This window comes from Mauremys reevesii, linkage group 7, assembly GCF_016161935.1.
Source record: "Mauremys reevesii isolate NIE-2019 linkage group 7, ASM1616193v1, whole genome shotgun sequence".
NCBI lineage: Eukaryota > Metazoa > Chordata > Testudines > Geoemydidae > Mauremys > Mauremys reevesii.
In genome coordinates this window covers 18,752,867-18,779,108 of record NC_052629.1, presented here as the reverse complement: position 1 = coordinate 18,779,108, position 26,242 = coordinate 18,752,867, and the positions used below count along the sequence as shown (strand labels likewise).

Below are 26,242 nucleotides of genomic sequence, written 5' to 3'. Positions count from 1 at the left end.
GCGCCCGCGTCCTGGCTGGCAGTGGAGCATCCGCTGAAATGCCACCGAATTTCTGTGGCATTTCGGCGGCGACGCCTCTCGATGACACCACTTGCCGCCGACAAGAGACGTCATCGAGAGGCATCGCCGCCAAAACGCCGCAGAAATTCGGTGGCATTGTGGCAGGTGCTCCACCACCGCCACAGTCCTTCGTCTGGCGCCCACCAGACGAAAAGGTTGGGGACCACTGGACTAAAGTATTTCATACAAAGTAGAATGGCTTCAACAGGAGAGACAGAAAGACCCATCCCAGAATACCTTATCACCCGGTGTTTACAGCACTCTCCTTTTAGGTGTGAGAGCTGGGTTCAAATCTCTGCTCTGAATCAGGCAGAGGACACATTTGAATCCAGGTCTCCCACCTCTCAGGAGAGTGCCATAAGCACTGGGAATTTGGGGAGCAGTGTGCAGCACCATCACACCTACTCCTGCTGGCTGTCCTTTGTGTGGGATAAGCATGCTCAAAGCACACTTATAAGATCAGGTGCTAGAGGCAGGGGTGAAAGTAACTCACAGGACTTACCAATACATAGAGGACATGATGGCAGCACCCATTTTATCATGTCGTGTGTGTGTGTGTGCGTGTGTGTGCGTGCGCGTGTATCTTCCTACTGTATTTTCCACTGCATGCATCCGATGAAGTGGGTTTTAACTCATGCAAGCTTATGCTCAAATAAATGTGTTAGTCTCTAAGGTGCCACAAGTACTCCTCATTCCTTTTGTTTTAACCTCAGTCTCTTAATCACATCTTGCTACAGTTCTAGGACAAAGCCTTGTTTCTTGGTACGGGAGTGTTGGGAACAACAACACGTGTTCTCTGCATGTGCCTACAGGCAAATACAATTGCTTTGTTTTCATCAATGTGACTGTTTTGATCTCATACACTGATCTTGCATTATAAGGGCACAAAAAAGAAATTGTTAAACAGAAAAAGTAAGGGACTCGGACTCTTATAATCCTATAATGTAGCATTTCCCCTTCCTCTTTGTCTTTACTGTAAGTGTTTAAAGTATTTTTATCATGTCTGTTTTCCATAAGTCATCAATAATATTTCTGCACTAAAAAAAAAGAGCGTTTCCTGTAAATGTAGTGCAAGGTTCCATAAACAATTTTTTGGTTGTTCTGACCGATTTCCCCAAAACTGTTTAAAGGTCAGAAATATGTGTCACGGTCTGGAGTAGTGACTGTGGTGGGACTACTGAAATGCCTTAGGCTTTGCCTGCATGACAGGGATCCCCTTCTTCTTACAGGAATCACACAAAGCTTAATTATTTGGGTTTTGTCCATATGTGAGAGATTTTTGCCCTACTAGAATTAAGCATGTTAATTTCAAACTTTTTTTTACGCACATAAATTTATAAATATGTAAGATTTCAGAATAGCAGCCGTGTTAGTCTGTATTCGCAAAAATAACGGGAGTACTTGTGGCACCTTAGAGCCTAACACATTTATTTGAGCATAAGCTTTTGTGGGCTACATCTGAAGAAGTGGGCTGTAGCCCACAGAAGCGTACGCTCAAATACATTTGTTAGTCTCTAAGGTACCACAAGTACTCCTGTTCTTTTTAAAATATGTAAGTTTTCAGTTGAATTTCCTTTATTTATTTTTATATATATATATATATATATATATATATATATATACACACACACACACACACACACACACACACACACAAAAGAACTGGAAGGGACCTTGAAAGGTCATTGAGTCCAGCCCCCTGCTTTCACTAGCAGGACTGAGTACTGATTTTTGCCCCAGATCCCTATGTGGCCCTCTCAAGGATTGAACTCACAACCCTAGGTTTAGCAGGCTAATGCTCAAACCACTAAGCTATTCCTCCCCCACCCTTCATGTTGTAATCCTCTGATCTGTCAAATAGATGAGACTAAAATGTGGTTTTATAATACTACAGGTATCTGTGATAACATATCAGACTCTAGGACCCTGGTGAGAGATGCAGGACTATTATGACGACTCACCCCAGCACCATACTTGGAGGGGTCTCATTAGTTACAATTCAGAAGAACAAAAAGTAGATGATTTGTAAGGCAAGAGCGAAGCATTGCAGAGAAAAAAATAAAACCTAGAAGCAGTCAGTTCAAGGGGGGGATCTCAGGCTCAAGGAAGGAAAGCCCAGGAAGCCTGGTGAGTTTTAGGTTATGTCTTATATTGCAACCAGAGGTGTGATGGCAGCTCAGGTGGGAATACCCATGCTAGCTTTAATCTAATTAACATGGCTAAAATAGCAGTGAAGATGCAGCAGCATTGGACTTTGGCACAGATTAGCAACACGAATAGGCACCCAAGATTCCAGGCAGGCTTGTACAGACAAGACACTATACCAGCTAGTCTGCGCTGCATCCCTCATCCTTAATTTCTCATATGTGCCTCGCTTCTCCACATCACCATAATATTTGAAGCCTCCAAAGTGCTTTATATAGCAATTTGTTCACTGGACATTTGCAAACAACAGTAATTACGTACTGAACTATAGTGACAATTCTCAGTTTGGACATAAGAATCTGTATTACAAAGAGAATGTTGGCTAGGATACCAGAGTTATCACCACCTAATCTCTTCCTCAAAGTGCAGCAGGCTCTTGAACTTCAGTTTAGGCCGTCATTAGAACAGGGCATAAAGGATGGCTGACTAATGTCTCATCAAAATGAGTTATGTATTGCTTATTGGATAAATTCATTGCCCACTGAACCACAGCGCCATCATCTGTAAAGCTCTGCTGACCAGTTGTATTACCAAGTTATTTTGGAAACTGGGTGAATAAGAATTATAGTTTGGAAGTATTCATTCAAACTAAACAGAAGCTTGACAGATTGTCCGCGTGGATGAGTATTTTGTTTGGCTTAAAAAAAAAAAAAAGCCATGGGACACTGCCACTTAAATCAGTTTTCTTTTTGTACACCACTTATAAAATAACTGGATATTAATAACAATGTTGTAGGTACTTAGGGCTATATATCCTGTCACTGAGACATATTTAAAACTGCCATTGTTAGTGATGGGAACTGCACAGACAGACAATATGTAGCATTACTGAATTGTTTTCAATGTTTTTTCATTATAACAAATGCATACATGATAAGGATATTAAAAATCTGATGAGTCGTCTTGACTTTACATTTGAATCTACAATTGCAAGGAATTTTAGAGCTAAGACTGTCATGGTCTAAAATTTGGACAATTGTGCAGTCTCCAGTCAAACTGCATACATAAATTAAAGGCCAAAATTAAATTCATATTGTGTCTGAAAACATTAGGTAATAAAGACTGAGTCATGGCTTGGTGACCTAAATAACTCAGACCCCTCCTTTTCCCTTCTTATGTATTAGAGATTCTTTTGTTGTATAATATGGTTTTGCAACAATAGTTTAAAATGGAAAGGAAGACATATCTGGGTTTTTTGAAATACGTAAACAAGAATCAACCAGCATTCATCAATGAAATCTTTCACTGGGACTGTACCCAGTTAGAAAAACAGTTAGAACAGTGAAAGTAACAGTAATATTAGAAGAGAGACAATTGAGCTATTTTTGCTTACACTGAAAGAAAAATTACAAATATATCAGAAAAAGTGGACCATTAAAGGAGTATATTCTCCCCTTCATAAATCTAATGCTAATAGTCTTTTGGTGAGCATATCACATATTTGCAGGAGTTACTGTATGATCCAACAAGTCTTCACCATCTCTATTTTTTATGTTCCTACTGTGACATTATCTGATTAAAATATGACCACGTAGATCATCATTGTACCTTCTAGTGTTATATAATTGCAACAAATCTTGTACAAAGTATCTCAAGTAAGGTGTCTATGGAAAGGTTATGATTTGCTGAATATGATTATGCTATTTGTATGCATGTATCATTTTTGTATTTGAAGTTATAAGCATTGGGTCTATACTTGTATTTCAAATATGTTCGCTCCTGTGGTAACGCCCACAGGGTATTTAGCCTGCACAACTTGAAGGGACTATTCAAGTTAAATGCCTCCTCAAGGAACACTTAACTCACAATGGATATGGGGAGATGCCTATCTACCCTTAATGAACTTTCCTGTGATGGCCTCTACTATGACTAACCCTTTGGCTACACTTGCATTTCAAAGCGCGCACACAGCAGCGCTAAGTGATCAAGCAGTAGCCAGCGCTGGCAAAAAAGGGCTCCGCTGCTCCACCACATCCCTGTGGGGCCCTGTCCGGACACGCGAGAGCGCTGGCTGGGCTGCTCAGCGCTGGGGCGCTGGGCTGGCGCTTGCTGCGCCGCTTGCTAGCGCCACAGCTGCAGTCTCACACCCGTGTGCAAGCTGCAAGTGCAGCTAAAACCTAAGTATGCGCGGTCATGTGACTCCAAACACCATCTTGCTTGTTGTAATTTTTCACAGTAAGAACAATGGGTTTCCTTTCAATTGGCAGAAGCTATAAAAGGCCCTAGAAACATCTCCATTTGGCCTATTTCCTACCCAAACCTCTGGACTATGAACTTATACTAATGGGAGCATTCTAACCAAAGGATTGAGGACCTTCCAAAGCAACCAGAGACTTAACCACCCAGCAGTTTATTCTATCACTGCTACAAGCCTGATTCAAGAACTTTGCAATTATTTACACCGAAGGACATTCTGCGCCAAAAAAATTAAAATTTATTAATTTAATTAAAATTATTAATTTAATTAAAAATTGCACAATATTCTGCAAGTTTTATTTGTCAATAAATAAATGCAGAGGCTCTGGCATGGCAGTGGGGAGCACAGAACACTGGCTGCATAAAGGTGGGAGATCACCCTGGAGCCGGGACATGGACTGACCTGATCCTGACACAGCACAAGGTCTGGGCCTGCCCAAGGAACAATCCTCTGCACTAGGCGTGGAGCAGGCAGGCTCAACCTGGCAGGATCCAAGCATGAAGGGGCTCAGTGTGGGGGGATCCAGGTGTGGGGGTGAGACGGTTCTGTGTAGGACAATCTGGGTGCAGGCAGCTCAGTGGGGGATCTAGGTGTGGAGGAATCTGGATGTGCAGAGGCTCGTTGGGAGGGCACCAGGTGCAGGGGCAATGGGACTCTGCAGGAGCTTCCAGGTGACGGTGGTTGGGTCTCAGCAGAGGGGTCTGGGGGGTCTCAGCAGCAAGTCTGGGTGCTGAGGAGTGAGGCTTGGTGGGGTGCGGGGGCTGGGTGCAGCTAGTTGGGGGTCAGTGGCATGGGTGTCTGGATGTGGGAGTTCATCAGGGTGGGGGCTTCAGTGCAGGGAGCTCAGTAGGGGGTGGTCTGGGGTGCGGGTCCAGAGGCAGGGGGTCTGGGTTCAGGGGGGCTCCCGATGCAGGGGTTGAGGTTCAGTGGGGTAAGGTTCGGGTATGGAGGACTAGGGGCATTCTGTCTGTACTGCGTGAGGCTTGACAGAGGTGTCTGTTTATGGGAGGTCCAGATGCAAAGGGGTTGGAAGGATGGAGGCGCAGCTCCTCATACAATGACCCCTCCCCTCCGCAGCTGAGGAGTGATGGGGGCAGGAAGCAGGTGAGGATGCTGAGCTTCTTGCAGCTGAGGGAGGTTTCTGGGGGTGGGTCTGACACAGCCCCAGCCACTCCTTGCAGAGGAAGAAAAAGTCCCATCCTCTCCTGCTTCCAGCCCAGCCAGGACTAGCAGCTGATCCTGGCTCAGATGTCCCCAATCCCGTGGTGATTTACCTCTCTGCCGGCTGCCTGAATCTATGTATATGCGCTGCTAGAGAGTGGTGTATGACTGCTCTTGCAGCTTCTCTTTGTTTCCCTGTCAGAAAGTCATTTTTCTGCAGGGAAGCAAAGAAATCTGTGGGGGACATTAACTCTGCGCACATACAGTGGTGCAGAATTCCCCCAGGAGTAAATATTGTATTTATTTGATTCCTTTAACCAATTTTAACTCTCACCTTTCTTTCTTTTTATAAATAAATGTTTAGATATTAGATACTAAAGAACTGGCAACAGCATGATTATTGGGTAAGATCTGAGTTGTATATTGATCTGGATATGTGGCTGGTCCTTTGGGATCAGAAGAATCCTTTTGTTTGATTAAATTGGTTTTAAATAATGACTCATCTTTAAGTCTAGTGCAGGGATTGGCAACCTTTGGTAGGTGGCCCATCAGGGAAATCCACTGGCGGGCCAGAACGGTTAGTTTACCTGAAGTTTTGGCTGATTGCAGCTCCCACTGGTCACAATTTGCCGTTCCAGGCCAATGGGGGCTGCGGGAAGTGGCACGGGCCGAGGGATGTGCTGGCCACCACTTCCCACAGCCCCCATTGGCCTGGAACGGTGAACCACAGCCAGTGAGAGCTGCGATCGGCTGAACCTGCAGACGCTGCAGGTAAACTAACCGTCCCAGCCCGCCAGTGGATTTCCCTGACGGGCGCTGTACCAAAGGTTGCCGATCCCTGGTCTAGTGTCTGGGTGTTGAATCCAGGACTGAAGATTGCTTTTCTGACTTCTTGTTAGCCAGTGTGGTGAAACAGAAGTTTACTCTTGGTGCAGGTTTGGTATCTCTTATGGGAGAATAACCACCAATTTTGCGGTGTGTCTGCCATATTTTATGGGTTTGTTCTGAATCTGGCATTCTCAGTTGTGACCCACAGAGGCAGGGTGACACCTACCCCAAAGTTTGCTTTTCCTTAAAATGCTGCTTGAACAGCTATTTGTTATGTATGTAAATATATATTTACTATTTACTATAACAGTGGCGTGACCACTAAGTACATTTGTTCTATCTTTTGTACCAACAATAAACAGGCTAAACCAAGAGAAAAACAAATCACTAGAAGACATCCACATAGCAGTCTAAATTATCATGTAATCTCAACTCACAATTGTATATGAACAGTAGTTGCTCATGACTGAATGATTACAAGGTAATTGCTGCAACAGCTAGAGCTGACTGGAAAACAGGGGTGAAAAAAAGTCACAACTTTGAGCAATTTCGTTTGTTTCATTGTTCTCCAAATTTTCCAACCAGTTCTAGGGACAGCAAGGAATTCCAAGGAAACGTGAGTGCAAAGAGTGATTTACAGGGTTTTACAAGTTATTTTTGCAAACACAAATATTTCCTGATTTCAAATAATCAAAAGGTACTCTCTAACTGCAGCATTTTAAAATGCTGTATTTTACTACGCCATGACTACCAAAGCAAAAAATACAAACAGACTGGGTTACCATCTTGACTAAAGATAATCTCTCTGAGTTTGGAGGAAGAGACATTGTATCAGTATCTTATCTAGTTACTCTCACCACTTTCCACCTATTAATATAGAAAGCATCATACAGAAGCCCGTAGAGGTGTAGGTTCTTACTATTTTTAACTCCTCCTTGTGTGTCTCATGCTGATATGCATAAGCAGAAACCTTCACCCTGCTTTTTAGGGATCCCACTATTAAATAAGGCTTGTAATTTGCTCCCTCTTGGTTTCCATTTCTGTGAATCTCTCCCCATTTTTAAACTATAGTTAAAATCTAGATTTCTAACCTACATTTGGTATGGAGAGTATTGGCTCCATATATATAACCTTTGTGACAAAGATATAAGAAAAAGTGAGTACACCCTTAGTGTTTTTTCCTTCCCACTTGGTATTTCCTTGATGGTCTCTTAGGGTTTTGTCTACACTACACAGCTTTTAGCGACATGGCCGTGTCACTAAAAGTCGGGCAGCTTAAACACTGTTTGTTGCCACTTTTGCTGACAAAATACTTCCACCCCCTATGAGCGGGGTCCACGTTGTCGACAGGAGAGCGTTCCTGCCAACAAGCCGTTTACACTGCTGCTTGCTGAAGAAAAACTTTTGTCTTGCTTTAAGCACCTGTGAATGACAAAAGTTTTATCGTTCAATTGGCAGCGTAGACAAAGCCTTACACTGAGAGATGAGCCTGACCAAAACTCTGGCATTGAATATTTCGGAACTTGGGGCTTAATCTGCAAAGAAACAAACTTCCCCATCTCTATTTATAACACACTGTGTTTATTAGGTTTTGTAATTCTTGTATTGAACTATTATACAATGCCTAGTGCCCATGGGGATGGCTAGGGGTGATTTATTAATGAAGTTACAAGGATGATCATCAAGTTAGTGATGATTAATTGGTAGATGATGACTGATTGACTGAAACACTAATAGATTACAACATGAAAATTTCCTGAGGCAACTAATTTCCAAAGAATAATTGGAAAACATCATGGCTCTCTGCACCTGAGCATAAAGAAAATCTCTTATTAGCTGTCCATTTTTGTTAGAGGGCAATGCACTCGCACATACTTTACATGAAGTATACCTGTGGCTCTCAACCATTCCAGACTACTGCACCCCTTTCAGGAGTTTGATTCGTCTTGCGTACCCCCAAGTTTCACCTTACTTGCTTACCAAAAACATAAAAATTCAAAAAAATGTCAGAGCACATTATTACTGAAAAATTGCTCTCTCATTTTTACCATATAATTCTAAAATAAATCAATTGGAATACAGATATTGTACTTACATTTCAGAATACAGATCAGTATAAACAGGTCATTGTCTGTATGAAATTTTAGTTTGTACTGACTTGATCAGCCTCCTATATCTAAGAGTTGCACACCACCACAGCTAATATATGCTAAAACAGCCTATTACCACCCCATCTTCCCTCTGAACCTGTAACTGGTTTATTTCACCCACATTACATAAAGTGTAAGTGGTTTGGAGCTGTGACTGTCATTTACAGTAACTCCACAAACTTTACCAGGTTAAGGTCTCTATGGACCACAAACATTCACACCTTACCTTCAAAAGCTTGACAGATTTAGACTGAAGGTTTAACCCATCTCTGATCTTTGCACGTCCTAGCACAGAGTAACAGAGTGCTGGAACAGCAAGTGACCAGTATGGATTCTAAGCAGAGACTTCAGAAAAGAAACAGAGCAGTCAATCAACACTAGCAATAGAGGGGATGGGAACATTTGGGTGAACAATTTCATTTCATCCAAGTCTCTGGACACCTCAAGAAAGGGAAAGACAATGAAAGATTCTCATACTTTATAGTCTGGTGGTTAGGGCACTGGGCTGGGATGTAAGAAATCTCGAGTTCAAGGCCCTGCTCTGCCTGATTCAGGGCATAGTTTTCGTCGCAGAACACTCTGAATCAGGTCAGTTAGTGTGTGGCAAAATGGGGTGTGACTATACAGAACACTAACTGGCCATGTGGTCAGTACATCATGTACTGAAAGTTCTGCAGTGTGCTTTGAAGTGGTGCTGTTTCAAACAGGAGGGTAAACCAGAGATCTGTACCCAAAAAACCTCTCCAAACCAAAAAGCTTAGGTTTCGATCTGAAAACAAACATGAGACACAATTCCATTTTTGTGAAAACCTTGAAAAGGTTTTGTTTCAATATGGAACCAAAACAAACTTTGAAACCTCAAACTGCTGCAAAACAGAAGTGTCATTCTCTGGACAGCTCTGATTATCAGTACTCTTATTAAAAGAAAAATAAAAGATAGTGTACATGCATATACACGCTAATTGTTTGAAGCATCCTCTTTGAAATATATGTGTCTAAGTGTAGTTTTGTACTTGAAAAAGATTTCCTCTACCACCAACACTCTTGTGCTTTCAATGAAATAACAGGTTTGGGATTTTTTGTTTTTGTTTAGGACTCTTTGTGAAGCAGTAGCATCCTCAATGAAAAGGTCTGGTTTCAAGAGTGTTTTTCCTTCATTCATCAGAACCATTGTTAACACCACAGATCTGTGTGCTCAGCAGCAGATCCCGTGGTATGCTAAAACTAGGCTGGTGCCTGGTAGCCCTTCAGACAGTAAGGCTCAGATCCAAGGATTAATCTTTTTTCCTTGTTAACTCTACAGTTATCCAAATTCTTTCCAGGAGGTCCTTGCACCATATAAAGAATAAAAGCTTATACCCACAGCATCCTGCTACAGTATCTACTGATAAGCTACAAACAGTATCAATTTTGCACAAGCAAATCGACTTGCTGCCAATCGACTATTACTTCATTTACCTGCTACTTGTTTAATATTACATATACACTATGGTTACAGGCCCCAATTCAACAAAGTAGTTAAACACATGCTTAATTTAAGGTACAAGCTTAAACCCAACTGAAGTCACAATACTCCAGCATAAATGAAGTCAATAGGACCTGAGCACACAATTATGTGCTTTGTTTGAATAAGGATGATTGCTCTATTCGGGGCCACAGAACCTTAAAATGTTATCCTGCAGGTGATTTCCAACTCTGGGGAAAACTCCATTGAACAATGCGTTGCAGTCTAAAATGTCTATTCATCCAGGACAGCTGTATTTTAAAGCTCTGTAACTGTCGGTTTTTGTTGGTGGTGGTTTGGGTTGGGGGGGGTTGATTTTTTTTCTTTAAGTGCAGCATATTTATTTATTTATCTCACAGTGAAAGATACTTACTGCTCCATTGGAAAGTAAAGAAAAATGATAAGCTGAAATTTTTCTCCCCATCTCTTCAATTTTATCTTTAAAATTACATCAAACTGTAAACCATAATATGCCACGTACTATTGAAGGATAAATTGTGTAATCCACTATAAAGGAAAATGCAAGGACAGTATTAAGAAAACAAGGAGCAGCAATTTACATGTTGTAAAGACAACCCACTTATCCAACAGCATAAACAAAGATCAGAAGAAGGGGTTTTGAGATGGTCGTCTGTCAATACTGCCAGCATTATTGTGCTAACAAACTAGAGAGGACAAACTAAAGAGATTTCACCGACAATTGCTTAGGAGGAAATAGCTATACCCACTACATAATATCCCAAACAAAGAATATACTTGCATGACAGAGAGTACCATGGAGATGTTTCACATGTCTTATTCAAGTGAATAATAAATTGAGCAAAATCTAGTATTCACTTACTCAAACATTTCCTGAAGCTAGAAACTCTACAGGATTAGTGGAGGTTTTAAAGTAAAGCTTCTTGTTTGGTGTCAATAATCTTCAGCAGAGTGCGTGCACTGTATTCTCATCTTCATAATATTTACATGAAGATCAATTCTTTTTTGGCTAGCTCTCGGTAATCTGTCACATGGCCTGATCATGCTCCTATGAATGTCAGCCTCAAAACTCTTGCTTCCCTTGTGGATAAAAAACACTGGTGTCTAACTGTAGTCTGTTTCATTGTTTCATGGTTAAACAAACACAGGAATATATACCAAAGGCTATAGAACTAAATAGCTTCCACAACTTCTGACTGGAGGCAGAATGGACTGAAAGGATGAGTTGAGGGTTGGGCAGGCGGGAAGTTCTAACATGAATTCTACCACAGACTTGTTTTGAGGTGCTGGATAGCTCACTTTACCACTCTGTACTTCAGTTCTTCCTGTCCCCCAAACTATAACATGGACAGTAAAGTTTACCCACCTCAAAGGGGTCTAAAAAGTAGTAGTGCTTTGAAGACAAATTATTAAGGAACAAGCATAGGTACTGGACATTTACTAATAATCATGTTATGCAAACCAGTGCTTCTCAAAGTCAGGCCGCCACTTGTTCAGGGAAAGCCCCTGGCGGTCCAGGCCGGTTTGTTTACCTGCCGCGTCTGCAGGTTCAGCCGATCGCGGCTCCCATTGGCTGCGGTTTGCTGCTTCAGGCCAATGGGGGCTGCAGGAAGCTGTGCGGGCTGAGGGATGTGCTGGCCACCCTTTCCGCAGCCCCCATTGGCCTGGAGCAGCAAACCGTGGCCAGTGGGAGCCACAATCGGCCAAACCTGCAGACGCAGCAGGTAAACAAACCGGCCCGGACCGCCAGGGGTTTTCCTGAACAAGTGGCAACCTGACTTTGAGAAGCACTGATGTAAACAACGTAACATAGGCAATGCTCTTGCATATTTATAAAATTGGAGTCAAAATGTGCAAACGCCTTTAGAGAAATTAATTATCCACCACAGAAGTCTTCGAAGAATTTGTTATTTCAGTTCCATGAATTCCTCACTAAGAACCTAGAGTATGAGCTAGACCTCTGTGGACACATGCCGACCACTGACACCTACCCCATGCAAATACTGTATCTCCTTATCACTGAATAGAAGTGATAAATGCCCACCCGGGAATAAAGTGCCTATGGCTTTCTTATTGAGTATTATAGTTTAGTCCTTATTTGGCTAGGATTTTAATGATGTATTTTAAGCAGGAGATCTTCCCACCACTAATATGAAAGCTACCGTTAGTGGTGTATGAATCAGGGAAATATCCTTATTATGACTTGCTGAAAATTAACATTGGGATTGCTAGATAAACATCAAATGGAACATTTTTTTGCTGAAGGAAGTGTGTCTCGTGGTTATGGTTGGGATTCAGGACTTCTCAGCTATGCTACTGACTCACTGTGCAATCATGGAAGTGTCATTCATCTTTAAAATGAAGTATGCTCAAGCTTAACTAATGCTTGGAGAACCTCAGATGAAGCTGCTATATAAACGCTCAAAGCCTGCAGAAATTCTTCTTTAAACTGTGCAGCATTAGTGTGCCATCAAAACAATCTAAAAGTTACATCAGTGGAAACATCCACGTCAAACCAATTGATTTTCAAATCAATGAGGGAGACACGTTGGGATGATTAAATGGAAAGAAACTGAAGAGCACTGTGACAAACAACAAAAATAAATCAGAAATGAAAGACCCTCATTGTAAATGTAAGTGGTGAGGGGGAAAGCTGGACTTCCACAGTGGAAAAAACAATAGAAATGGAGCTTCACTGTCCAACGGTTGTCCCACTCCCGGCCTTATGTACCCCCAGAAAGTTCTGTTCAGGTGCAACATCTGGTCCAGAGCTAGGAAAAAGCTAAAGAGGTAGAAGAAAGATATTCAGGACAAGGGTGAAGCATATTGAACTGGGAAACATCACTGAGGAAAACCTGCCTGAAATAGAAACATTAAGACATGTACTTTTGGTAGATGTGGAAAAGGATCTGCAATAGATCCTGCAGACAGAGGCAATGAGCACTTCAGCCAGCAGGATTCAAAGCAGACGTGTTATGTTCTTTTCTGGATAATTCTGAAAACACGATGGATGAGTCAGCAATCATTCCGCCTTCTGCTTTTTCCACCCTGCTCAGTTTACAGCATTTAAAGCTTCCAATTCGGGTCAGCATCCTATTCTCCTTCCCAGTTCCATACTCCCCATAGAGAGAATGAATACAAAGCCCATTTAAATGGCATTAGGTAACAATCACATGGCAAGTTTACCTATTCCAAATGTAAACAACAACAGTGTTATCCGGAACATTTCTTTTAACTATTTAAAAAAAATTTAAGGTCACGTTCTGAAGGCATGAGACTTTTGCTTTTAATATTTAACAGGTGGCCCTATTTTGGGGAGACTATTTTTTTTTCATTTTCTAGGAATATTTGGCTATCAAGGGCAAGAAAGCAGGGGAAAAACACAAACTCAACTTTTGAATAGCTTCCCCTAATGGCAGAAGTTAGGGACGCTTATATAAATTACTATGCTAAAAAGCTTGATATCATAGAAGAAGACAGGACCGTAGTCTCAGCTGAAGATTTTATAGCTATTGTGTAACAACCACAATATATTTTTATTCTATTCTTATATAGCACTTTTCACCCATAGGTCTATGCTACTTTACTTCCTTTAGGGCCCACATTCATTCTTTCCCCCATGTTATTTTCAAACTGAAATATCTCTTTTTTACCTACCTCGAATTACTAAACCCCAGGAAATCATGAAGTGATAGGTGCATTTATTGCAATAAAAAGATCAGGGATAGACATCAAATTGAAAGAAGTAAGACGTACAGAAAAGCTTGGACACCTAAACCTATTTTGCAGAAATTTCAAAAACTTATGTTCTACTCTGGAAAATGATTTATTCGTTCCTTTAAAAAACACAAATATCCAAGTAAGGCATTAAGCATGGATGCCTTAAAAATTAAAGTGTATTTACTAATTCCAACTACCACGTAAACCATTCCTAAACTTGGTATCATCCGTGTTTCTGGTAACACCTTACAAATAGCTCATTGTGGAGAAGTTATGCAAGTCCATAGAACTGGATTTCAAACTCTGGTAATACAAAGAATATATTTTCAGGGATCACACCTGAACTTTGAAAATAGAGCATAAAGTGAATAAAGTGAGACCAATTAAGTACATTATAAGTAGTCTTTAAAAAAAAAAAGTCTATTCATGAGGAAAAATGACCAAAAAAAAAAAGTATACTAAACATGTGCTTAACCTTACCACAAATGGGTACAAATACTTTTCTTAATGGGACTACTATACCCATTCGTGGGACTATTTGTGGTAAGGTTAAGCATGGGTGGGCATGTTTTAGAGCAGTGTTCACCAACCAGTCGATCGCAATCTCCATTGGCACAGTGTGGCTGCCGCTAAGGCAGACTCCTTGCCTAACCCAGCCCCACGCCACTCCCAGAAGCGACCAGCGCAGCCCCAGGGATGGGGGGCAGGAGTCTTCCTCTGTGCGCTGCTCCTGCCTGCAAGCATCACCCCTGCAGCTCCCATTGGCCGGGAGAGCTGTGGGGCAGTGCTTGCAGAGAGAGCCACATGCCCCCTCGTGCCCCCCACTCCCAGGGTCGCAGGGGCACAATGACCCCTTCCGGGAGCGGCGTGGGTTCAGGGTAGGCAGGGAGCGTGCCTTAGTTTCACTGTACCCACCACCAACTGGGAGCTGCTGGAGGTAAGTGCTGCCCGGCGGGAGGCTCAACCCCAACCCCCATCCCTGAGCCCCCTCCCGGAGCCAACACCCTGAACCCCCTCCTGCACCACGAACCCCTCCTGCACTCCAGCCCAGAACCCCCTCCAAGAGCGAGCACCCTGTCCCCCCCTGCACCCCAACACTGCCCCAGCCCTGACCCCCTCCCAGAGCCAGCACCCTGTCTCCCCTCCTGCACCCCAACACTGCCCCAGCCCGGACCCCCTCCCAGAGCCAGCACCCTGTCCCCCCTCCTGCACCCTAACACTGCCCCAGCCTGGAGCCACCTCCTGCACCCAAACTCCCTCCTAGAGCTTGCACCCCTCAACCCCCTGCCCCAGGCTCAGCTCAGAGCCCCCTCTCACACTGCAAACCCCTCAGCCCTAGCCCAGATCCCACACTCTCTCCCAAACCCCAAACCCCTGCCACATCCCAGTGAAAGTAAGTGAGGGTGAGGGGGATGGAGTGAGCAGGTCGGGGAAGGGTAGATCCTGGGTTGCCCTTAGATTCAAAAAGCGATCCTGGGCTGTTTTAGAGGATTGAGGTGTACATTCAGAGCTCTGACTTTCCTATTTCATTTTATTTCTAGAGACAAGGTGGGTGAAGTAATATCTTTTAGTGGGCCAACTTCGTTGGTGAGAGACACAAGCTATCGAGCTTTCACATCGCTCTTCTTCTCCAGAGCTCTGTGGCTACAACAACACTGCGTATTTTTATTTATAGGTATTTATTCAATTAGTTTTCCTTTATAAAGGACTTCCCCCAGAAATAGAACACGTCCTTGGCAGAGCATTCATAAGGCATTACACAACCCAAGCAGTTTAAGGGCTTGGTTACACTTACAAATTTGCAGCGCTGCAGCAGGGTGTGAAAACACACCCTCTCCAGCGCTGCAAATTGCGGCGCTGCAAAGCGCCAGTGTGGTCAAAGCCCCAGTGCTGGGAGCGCGGCTCCCAGCGCTGTCCGTTATTCCCCACAGGGAGGTGGAGTACGGACAGCGCTGGGAGAGCTCTCTCCCAGCGCTGGTGCTTTGACTACACTTAGCGCTTCAAAGCGCTGCCGCGGCAGCGCTTTGAAGTGCTAAGTGTAGCCACAGCCTAAGAGTGTCAATTTGCCTTCAGCCTTGTGCCTTTTACCACCAGCCAAGGTGTGCTAGAATAATCCAGAAATGCAAAGCCTAGCATGTCTGACTGCCTAATTCATCTTCACTGTTTGAGAGACTGTAGCTATCGGGCACAAAAATCTTCTCACTTCATGGATTCCAAAAACTGCAGCAGTAATGAACTGTGCTATTTCTTTTGGTTTTTTAATCTGTAGATTATATGATCAGATGGTGTAAATCAAGGCAATTCACTGTAGTGCTTCTCCAGTACAGGGAAGTCAGATTTTTTAAAGAAGTTAAAGTCCTTCTCCTAAATTAAGACACATGAGCAAAGTCAGGAAACACATGCACCTGCAACCCCATAAAGAACCCTCCTTTCTTTTCCCACATTCTGAAGCCAAATCACTACAATAGTGCAATGCATTCACTTTCTGACTGGACCCAATTGAATACCCCCTTGTGTACTTGTGTTACCACCCAGGCAGGCCCGGGATCTCAGAGGCCCCATCAGTTTGAGGAGAGGGAGGGGAGGAAAGAGTGGCCCAAACTTTATTTCAACAAAATTTCCAAGAGATTTTGCATGCCAGTCACAGCTTCTATTTCCAATATTACTCTCCAAGCACACACGAGCTCTTATTTGCAAAAATTATTTTCCAAGGTCTCCAATTTCTTGGACAGCACAACATTTTCCATGAACATGTCCCACCACATTCAAATTCCACTTTTTCAAGTTCTTGCTGCTTACTCTTGGTTTTTATATATTCCTTTAAGGTGCTCTTAAATTTCAAATCAAGGGAGATGAAAGGATTAAGTCCAACCCTCCAAAGCTAAGCTTCTTTGCTCATTAGGACCTGAAGGAAAGCCTACAGTAACTCCAAAACTGCTGCTGCTGACTCCCAAGAAGGAAGGATTAGAATGGGAAGGGGGGGTAAAGGTGAGCTACTTCAGACAATCCACTTCACACAGCTCCCTCTCTCCTCTTAGGCTATGGCTACACTTAAACTTCAAAGCGCTGCCGCGGCAGCGCTTTGAAGCGCTAAGTGTAGTCAAAGCGCCAGCGCTGGGAGAAAACTCTCCCAGCGCTGTCCGTACTCCACCTCCCTGTGGGGAATAACGGACAGCGCTGGGAGCGCAGCTCCCAGCGCTGGGGCTTTGACTACACTGGCGCTTTGTAGCGCCGCAATTTGCAGCGCTGCAGAGGGTGTGTTTTCACACCCTGCTGCAGCGCTGCAAATTTGTAAGTGTAGCCAAGCCCTAAATCTGAATACTTGGCTTCAGAGACATTTCAATAGCCAGAGTTTGGGAATGCCTTCTGTTCTTCAGGAAATATTTTGTTGGTGTATTTCCACTACACAAAACAACTCCCTACTGAGGTAAGAAAGACCCAGTCAAGAGGGAGAGAAGAAAAATCAAATTCAGCCCACCTAGATAGAGTAAGATGTAGCCACAATGGGAGGAGGAGAGGAGAAGAAAGCTATGTCAATTATTCTCTTGGCTGTAAAGCTCTATTTTGTGCACACATTGTATTCAAACCCCCCAGCCTAACAGATCATTTTCGTGGATTTAGTGTGTACTAAGTAACCTACAGAGTTCTCTTAAAATGTCTCCAGAATGCTAAACATGACATATCTATTATTATCTTCAGGAAAACAGCTGAAAGCTTAGTTCACAACAAACAATATCAGCTTTCCCCTTGATAAATATCTGGCTGAGTTCTTGACCTTCCCAGATTTCTCAGCTGAGTTTCTCTTCCTGCTCCAACATTTCTGCAGTGCTTTCCACTGCCAAAACCATTCAGCCACTTCAGTCCTATAAGCTAAAGAATTTAAGTAGTTCCATTTACTGTTCTTTCCCATCATTTGCTACATAGTTCTCATTTCTCTGTTGTTTTCAAAGTACTCAGAATTAATGACAAATGGTTACTGACCTTCCATTTAAATCATTCTGCCAGATAATTATAGTGTGTTATTTGGACAAGATGTATGTCTATATAGTGCATTTCAAAATATCAAATTAGTCAGATTTACCGATGAATAAACTTCTTCCATTTCTGAAACTATGCAAGGAAGATGTGCTGACTGGAGGTTATAAAATTCAGTAACTCATAAAGCTGGGCTGTGTAGGATACAGAGCTTTCTCAGGGTCTGGTCTGAGAAACTCCCAGAAAATCTAAGGAACATCCCAAACCTCACTACCTTCTGCTCTGAGTGTAAGGCACGAGTCTTCAATCTGCCTTCTCCAATAAAAACATAGGGCAGCATATAAATTTTTAAATGACACAAAACAAAACCCTACCAAAACATAACCTTGCACTGCACACACAATCCTCCCCCTGGGGACAGGATGAGAGAATGGAGGAACCACATGTGACACTGCTGCGTAATGCACTATTGAAAGGCATATCCTACAGTGATGAGGGCAGTATAAGAATCTACACAGAATAGAAGGCGGAGTCCTAACGTCCCAGAACAAGGGCTGATAGAAAAGGTTAATATTATACAACATTCACAAGAAAGTTTCTATCCTTCCTCCTAGATGCAAATGTTAAAAATTATCCTAATTTGTCCAAACTTTATGCTTATAAGAATGTCAAGCAAGGATACAAAATTTTGTGAGATGCTGTCAGCCTTGACCCTACGAATGCCCGTAACTGTATAATGGGAGAAACAACAGCAAAAAAAATTATATTTAGGAAGTTATTTGCAAAGGTCTAGGATTTTCTTCCCTTTGACCTACAGGACAAGGCCAGGACAAGGAGGAAGTTAGAGCCACTGAAACACATCTTTGTGGAAGAAGGAGCAACAGAAAGTTTATTTCCTAGTAACTCAAGGTGATCTGCCTTAGGTATTTCTAATGTCCTCCTCACTGCAGTATCTAGATACCAAGTACACCTCTACCCTGATATAACACGACCTGATATAACATGACTTCGGATATAATGCGGTAAAGCAGCGCTCGGGGGGGGGGGGGCTGTTTTACTGCATTATATCAGGCAGTGGGGCTCGGGCGGAGATTTAAAGGGCTCAGGGCTCCCCGCAGCGGCCGGAGCCCAGGGCTCTTTAAATCATTGCTGGAGCCCTGCCGCCGCTACCCCGGGGCTAAGGCAGCACTTTAAAGGGCTCGGAGCTCTGGCCGTGCAGGAAGCCCCAGGCCCTTTAAATCACTGTCAGAGCCCTGCCACAGCTACCCCACTGCTACCCTGATATAACGCGGTTTCACCTATAATGCAGTAAGATTTTTTTGGCTCCCGAGGACCACGTTATATCAGGGTAGAAGTGTATACTTTGTTTTGATAGTTTCTGAACCCTCTAGGCTGATATTTCTCATGCTTTTTCCAAAGATGGAGAATTTCTTCTGTTTTGTTAAAGTAGTTTGCAATATACTGGGATGAAAATGGCATGCAATTCACAAATTAAAATTCTGTAGCTGCATTTTGGGGGGGGGAGGGGGAGAGATGAGGAGGTGCTTGTATATGAAAAAAATCAAATAGCCTGTGTATATGTGCAATGCAGCACCCTGCATGCAAGTCTGCTCAGTTGGTCCATCTCATCTGATTCAAAGTTACCCCCTTCCTTGGGTTTCATGTAATGGTAATTTCACTTCGCTGTTCCTAGGACTTCTCCCTGCAGGTCCTGGCTCCTAGTTCCTTCTGTCTTCAAGAAGTTCTCAACTCTCACTCTCCCAAGTTCATCTGGCTTCCAGGACAAGTTGCACAGAATGACCCTGCATCCTTAGGCAGGGTCCCAGTACTTGAAAGAGACCCTGAAGTGAACTGCCTCTTCCCTAGAGTTCACAACATTTGTACCTGAAGGCCCGGGGAAGATAGGCGATAAGGAAGCACAAGAAAGTGTTCCAGACTTACTTGGCCTTCTGCATCCTCTCACCTATGACTCAAATTTCCACTTTGGCATTCTCTGTAGAGAACACAACACTCACACGCACATAGCCCTACAGTTAAATAAAATGTATTTGAATGTTTGATTTCTTGAGAAGAAACAGATATCCCACATCAGCAACCAGGTAGACAGCCAACGCAAACGTTCAGCATAGACGGTGATAGATTAAACAATGAGCAAAATTTGTGATGCCTAAGTTTAAGTCCTGAATAGGTGATAGCTAAAGAATAAGATGTATTATCATAATGTTCGGATCCTTGGGGTCCTCTGCCTGCCATATTAAAAAAAAGGCCATCATGACTGAACCTCTGTGTATGAAATAGACTATCAGAACCCAGAGAAAGGCTAGTACAGATACAAGTTATGCAGCATTGTGATAAGACTCCTGAGACAAGTAAAGAATATTTACAACAGCCAAAAGATAGGAGGTACAAAATTAAGTACATTTCATTTTTTCCTGATGCTGGTCCATGTACCGAGACCAAGAGGTGAGCAGGTTTTCTGATCTGAGGACCTTTCGTGGAGAACAAGACAGAGGTAGTAATTTCCTATCCCACAAAACTAAAGATGGGATAGAATTTCCTACATGCTTTCCCGGGAAATAACTAGTGGAGAAGTTGTTCTGTATGGTCAGCAGCTGCATATCTTCAGATGACTTAAAGAAAAAGGGGATTTTGAACATAGTACTTGACTGTTTGCACTACAGATTGTTTTATATCAGTTGTTAAAATGACCCAATATTATGCAAAAAAATTTTGTATTTTCTGAATTTGAAGGAAACTTTTACACACCTACTGCTCTGTTTCCTTATGCAATTCAAGATGTATTCAGTACATTTATTCTGCAAATAAAAGACATGCATCCAATGAAGTGGGGTTTAGCCCATGAAAGCTTATGCTCAAATAAATTTGTTAGTCTCTAAGGTGCCACAACTACTCCTGTTCTTTTTGCGGATACAGACTAACCGGGCTGCTACTCTGAAATAAAAGACTGTTATAGGATTTCTCCCTCCCCCAGTTTTATAGTCGGGAAACCCAACTTCATTGGGTATGAATAAAAAAAACCTCCTTGTTAGAAATGAGATTGAAAAACAAAAACAAAGCCACAGCTAAAGTTTTACAAGTCATGCAGTAGGCAATGCTTGCTTTATCAGACATCACTAGAAGCCTCTCTCCCTTCTCGCCTGCCTACTCCCTGTTTTGGGATTTTTTACATTTGAAACATTTTTGCTTGCAACAACATTTGCTCTGTACCAGGAATGAGATGTCACACAACTGGTCTGCTTTTCCAGCACCTCCCTTTTGTTCTCATTGATACAGACATCAAACAAAGCACTAATCAGTGGTGCTACAAGAGCAGAATGCTGATCATTTATGGATATTTGATTTTTTTTTTTTGAAAATTTACCTAAAAAGTTAATTTTTAGGTTTTCTACTGAAAATGTAAGACTATGAATTGAATGAGTCAATTCAGGCTTAGGCTTTATCTGCATAACCAACAGCAGAGTTGTATTTCTCTACTGCTCAAACACAGCCCAGATTCTGTGACCATTCGGCAAAAAGACCATGAGACAACAATATTGTTTTCATGAACTGAGATCTAAAATCAAAGGCTTATAGTCTACTGAGGAAATGAAAGCTTTGAGTGTTTGCTGATGTTAACTGGTTGTGATAGTTCTAATAGAATACAGTATAGCTTTTAAATGTAGAGGTACAAAACTTAGATCTCACTTTCTCATTTGTGTATCAAATATGATGCTCCTGGATCATTAAAGTAAGATTTGTATAACCACTGCACTCATATCACTCACTTTTGAAACTCAATACCTATTCCACAGAAGTTTTTCACTCAGAGCTGGAATATACATGCACTGAGCCACATAGATATTCTTTTACTGGACAGGAAAGAGTAAAACATTCAAACAGTTGCAGATGTTTCTGTGAAGGAAGATGATGAAAAGTTTCTGCAAGTTTTTATCAGAATGATTGACCTCAAGGGGAACAGCATGTGAATCACTAAACATGAGTAATATTTTAGAAACTGAGCCATATATTTTATCCTATTTTTTGTATACAACTCCCAAAAGCACTGGGTAGTTTGGAATGGATACAAATCCTTATGATCCAGGGCTTAACAATTGCTAACTATAAAATGAAACCTTCCAGGGGAATGGGGGACAGATTATCCTACTCCTGCCTAAGGACGGGTTTGGAGGAGATGCTGCATTTTCCTTTGAAGCATCTGGTAATGGCCACTGTTAGAGACTTGAAACTGAACTACACGGACTATAGGTCTGAATCAGTATGGCGATTCCATGTACAAGAGTATAATAGAGTTCTGTAACTTCATTATGTGTTTCTTACTGTTATTTATATGTAAGACCCTACCAAATTCACAGCTATGAAAAACGCATCACGGACCATGAAATCTGGTCTTCCCTGTGAAATCTGTATAGTGTAGGATAAAAGCACACAAAAGAGATTTCACGGGGGAGATCAGCGTTTCTCAAATTGGGGGTCCCGACTCAAAAGGAAATTACAGAGGGGTCACAATGTTATTTTAGGGGGTTCACAATATTGCCACCCTCACTTTTGCACTGCCTTCAGAACTGGGCAGCCGGAGAGTGGTGGCCGTTAGCCGGGCGCCCAGCTCTGAAGGCAATGCCCCATCAGTAGCAGTGCAGAAGTAAGGGTGGCAATACCATATCATGCCATCCTTACTTCTGCGCTGCTGCCTTCAGAGCTGGGCCCTCAGTCAGCAGCCACCACTCTCCAGCTGCCCAGCTCTGAAGGCAGCTCCACCACCAGCAGAAGCAAGAGTAGCAGAACCACAACCCCCCCTACAATAATCTTGTGAAACCTGCTCAGCCCCCTCAACTACGTTTTGGGTCAGGACCCCTACAATTACAACACCGTGAAATTTCAGGTTTAAATAGCTGAAATCATAAAATTTATTATTTTTAAAATCCTATGAACGTGAAATTGACCAAAATGGACTGTGAATTTGGCAGGGTCCATTTATATGAGAACATAATGCTATTACCTTTTCTTATCCTGATATTATATGTGAAGAGAGTTCACTTCAATATACATGATCAATGAACTGCTCAAATTTACACAACTCTACCTTGGAATACATTTAACTATACCTAACACAACTAATTTAAAACCCATCATATTTTTGTTATGGGAAAAATAATCTTATTAAGCTACAAAGACATATTCACTTCCTCTAACTTGTCAGATTCAGCTAGCATAGCAATAAATACTTATAAACAACAGCAAGGAGAAAACATTATGCCTCTTCATTATTCTGTGCACTGTCTCTTGTATTGCACTCATCCTGTGTTCCTTTTGAAGAGAATTTAGAAAGTCGACCTATTGTGCTTTCAAGTTTATATTTTCCCCCACTTCCACCTAAATGTATTATTACTAAACAGAACAAGATAAAACATCTGATGAGATGGGTGGCAGCAGCTCACTGCTTGCTCTGTTGTCATGGCCATATTGCATTCATTTAGTAATGCCTGGTTTACAACAGAAGCTGTCAACTTAGTATTTTTTATTACATTTTCCATGTCATCTCTTCATGAAAGAGTACCCAGTTATAAACCCCCTCACCAGTATTTCTCAGAACCTACCTCGGGCAATACAATTTCATTCAGATAAAATGTATTTTATCTAGTTTTAAAGGATGTGGGGTTAATTTTATTTTAAGTGGAACATATAAACAATTTTCCCTGTTACTTTGCATACTAAAAATATTGCATTCTTGCCCTAGTTTCTGACCAAACTTGAAAGTCAAATATCAGTCAAGGCCAACCCTTTCCTCTGGTCCTCTTCTAATAAGTTAATTTTATTATATATGCACTATTTTACCACCAAGGTGGCTGCATTTCAGTGGTACAATCATATACTAGTTTATAAAGTACTTAGGAAGCCTTCAAGATGAAAGTTATTACTCAATATTGACAGTTCCCTGCAGCATGACAACCATGACAATAGATAAACCGGGAAAATCTCAGTCTTGTCTCAAGAGATTTCCCAACTCCTCTATACTAATTGAGTGAGTGGCCCCAGGGCTAAAATCTTTTCACGCCCACTCACCCAGGTATGTAAACTACAACTGAAAGAGGAAGCCACTTCAAGAGCAAAGGATCTCCTCTTTTGGAACAAAACCTACAGAAGTACACAAGTGAAAAACAGCCTGTATGGTCATTTTTAAAGGCAGGCTGTGTTGAGCAGCCACCCGTTATAAAACCAGGTTTGAAGTCTCCATTAGGACCAGTCCACTGGATCAGGCTCAGTGGCCACTGAATGGTTGAAATACAGATTCCCGGAAACCACAGACTACCACAGACCCCTGGATTAACACTGCGCGCCTTTCCGGTCAGATCTTAAAAAAAATCGAGCACTACAAGGCCAGTCACGAGCGAAGGGGCTTGCTCTGGACCCCTTGACCAAGTCTTGAGACCTGAACATTCAGAGTCTTGTTTATCTCCTTTACATGCGCCAATGTATTGGGCACCTACCCAGTCATCACCGATATCGATGACGGTATCACCGGTAACACCGCTAGTACCGTTAATGGGGGTACTAACAAGATGATAAAACTTAAAAGAGCAGGAGCAGGCACCTGGTGCCTTTAGTTGCTGACCCAGTCCTGAGCAGGGCAATGAGACTCGTTTGCGGGCCGCTGAGTGCTTTCTGGCCTGGGTCACACTACAGAGCTCAGTATCAGAGCGGGGCTGCCCAGAGGCAGGAGCAAGTGGGGCAATTTGCCCCAGGCCCCGCAAGGGCCCCCACGGGAATATAATATTCTATAGTATTGCAACTTTTTTTTTTATGGCAGGGGCCACTGAAATTGCTTTGCCCCAGCCCCCCTTAATCCTCTGGGCAGCCCAGTACCAGCACGGCCATCAGCCGGGGAACAGGGCTAATGCCGCTGGATTAGTTTATTTTAGCGCTGAGGGAATCCCCCCCCTTACCCTGGCCGCAGGCGCCCCGCTGGATGGCGATGACCGGCGGCTGCTGCAGGCGCTCGGAGCGCCGGCTGGCCGCCCGCAGCTGGCACAGGTTGCCGTAGGTCCTGGCGTCGCTGCCGCACACGGGCTCGCTGCTGGTGCAGACGCAGAGCCCGGCCTTGGCTCGCTTCCTCACCGTGGCCGTCGCCGCCACTCCCGCGCCGGGCGGGAGCCGGCACTGGAGCCCCTCTCCGCAGGGCGGCTCCCCGGCCGGCCCGCCGCAGGGCTCGCCCTCCTGGGCCGCGCACACCGGGCAGCAGCCGCAGGCGTCCGGCGCTTCTCCGCCCGCGCAGTCGGCGGGCACGGCGGGGCAGCGCGCCCGGTCGCAGCGCTCGGCGCAGCCGGCAGCCCGCTCGTCGTAGCGCCGGGCGGGCTCCGCCGCGCCGCCGGGCAGCAGCAGCAGCAGGAGGCAGCAGCCGCCTGCCCAGCTCAGCCCCAGCAGCATCCTGGCCGGGGGACACCGAGAGCCGCCCGGAGCGGAGGCTGATGCAGCCCCCAAGAGGCTCAGCGGCGCCGGGCTGCCAAGCCCCTGAAACCCGAGCCCCGCTCGGCAGCGGCAGCAGCGGGGAGAGCCGGGCCGCGGCGCGAAGGGCAGAGGGGTCCCGCCCCGGGCGAGCGCTGCTCGGAGGAGACGGGGCAGAGCTCACCGCCAGCCGCAGCGGCACCAAGCACAAGCCAGGACCGAGCTGCTGGGCTGGGGGGTGCGGCGAGGGGAGGGGCCCGCCTGGGGCTGCCTTATAAACAGCCTGGCCCGGCCAGAAGCTGCGTGCGTGGAAAGCGGCCCATTGGTTTGCGCTGCCTGGGAGGGGACGGGGCGTTTGGGAGGACCGCAGTTTTCGTAAGCTGGCGGGTGACGGTGGGGAAAAGGCGCGGGCTGGGTGGAGATGAGTGGGACACAGGGCAGAAGGTAGGGGTGGGACAACGCTACCAGGGGGCGAGGTACTTTGCAAATCGCCAGGCGGGAAAAGGAGGGTGGAGGGCAGAGCCTGGCGCCGTTCATGTGTGACCCAGACACAGTTCAGTATCGTGCCAAGCATTAGAAAGTGTCAGAGACAGAAAGGTGTAGAAATACATTAATTTCTACCCTAGCAAAAGGTTAAGAAGAGGGTGCCAGAAGGTTGCAGAGCAATACGGTGGGGTTGAAGGAGGTGAGCAATAGACTGCAACATTTCTTAACAAAGTTATTTAGATTAGCTAAGAATGATCTCACATTTTTCACTTGGGAGCCTGGGAAGGATAGCCTGTGCAAAGGACAGGAAGGCCTTGGGCTGGTATGTAAATACTGTATCTCTCTTATACAGAAATGACCTGCTGTGTATGCTGAAAAGATTGCTGAATAAATGTACAATTATTAACTCCTTATTACAACTAAGGATACCAACCCACTGCACAAACTAGTGGAGAGACATCATCACTGATATGCTGCAAATTTGCAATGCAGAGGTACAGTGAAAGGAAATCTGGA

General features: G+C 43.8%; 1 protein-coding gene across 1 annotated transcript in view; it reads right to left on the bottom strand.

Annotated features, from left to right (window-relative positions):
• HTRA1 (HtrA serine peptidase 1) overlaps positions 1-25,222 on the bottom strand; it is a 46,809-nt gene extending 21,587 nt beyond the window's left edge. The window contains exon 1 of the mRNA XM_039482223.1: positions 24,742-25,222. Coding sequence (XP_039338157.1) covers positions 24,742-25,222 — 481 coding nt within the window. The remainder of the gene's footprint in view (positions 1-24,741) is intronic.
• Between the last annotated feature and the right edge of the window lie 1,020 nt (positions 25,223-26,242).